Source organism: Thrips palmi, unplaced genomic scaffold, assembly GCF_012932325.1.
Source record: "Thrips palmi isolate BJ-2018 unplaced genomic scaffold, TpBJ-2018v1 HiC_scaffold_2, whole genome shotgun sequence".
NCBI classification, from domain to species: Eukaryota; Metazoa; Arthropoda; class Insecta; order Thysanoptera; family Thripidae; genus Thrips; species Thrips palmi.
In genome coordinates, this window is record NW_023144629.1 from 11,850,429 (window position 1) to 11,850,910 (window position 482).

At 40.9% G+C, this 482-nt stretch overlaps 1 protein-coding gene across 1 annotated transcript in view; it reads left to right on the top strand.

The window, feature by feature from the left end:
- The first annotated feature begins 298 nt into the window (after nt 1–298).
- LOC117647741 overlaps nt 299–482 on the top strand; it is a 21,006-nt gene continuing 20,822 nt past the window's right edge. The window contains exon 1 of the mRNA XM_034389638.1: nt 299–457. Coding sequence (XP_034245529.1) covers nt 299–457 — 159 coding nt within the window. The remainder of the gene's footprint in view (nt 458–482) is intronic.

A 482-nucleotide genomic window follows, 5' to 3' on the forward strand; every position in this document is an offset into this window, starting at 1 on the left:
GCGATTAATCGCATGAAATCGCGATATGTGAGAAATCGCAATCGTGATCCTAAAATTTGGAAATCGCCCGTCCCTGTCGACCAGTGACAGTGAAGATGAAGAATCAGAAGTTGATGCAGACTTAATAGATGGTAAGTTTACTGTAGCAACATGCCGCTTTTTAAGACAGTTGTACCTTTATCCCTTTCTCATTGATCTTTCCTTCATTCAGGAGTTGCCGAATAAGGCACAACTGCATCATTGACTTGGTTGGCGAATAAAAATGTGACACCTTGGCCTAGAGTGCTTTCTGCGTGGAATGAGGCGTAATAAGGAATTGCAGAAACCTGAAGCTGAATCAGAGGCAACTTCAAGTAAACAGAAAAACATCAAGAAGAAAAAGAAGTCAAATGATGTTGAAGTTGTGTCTTACACTGAAACTTATCCTCAGATTACAGAGCCGCTTCGTTGGACTTTGGTAAGTTGTTCCATAAAACAGCACT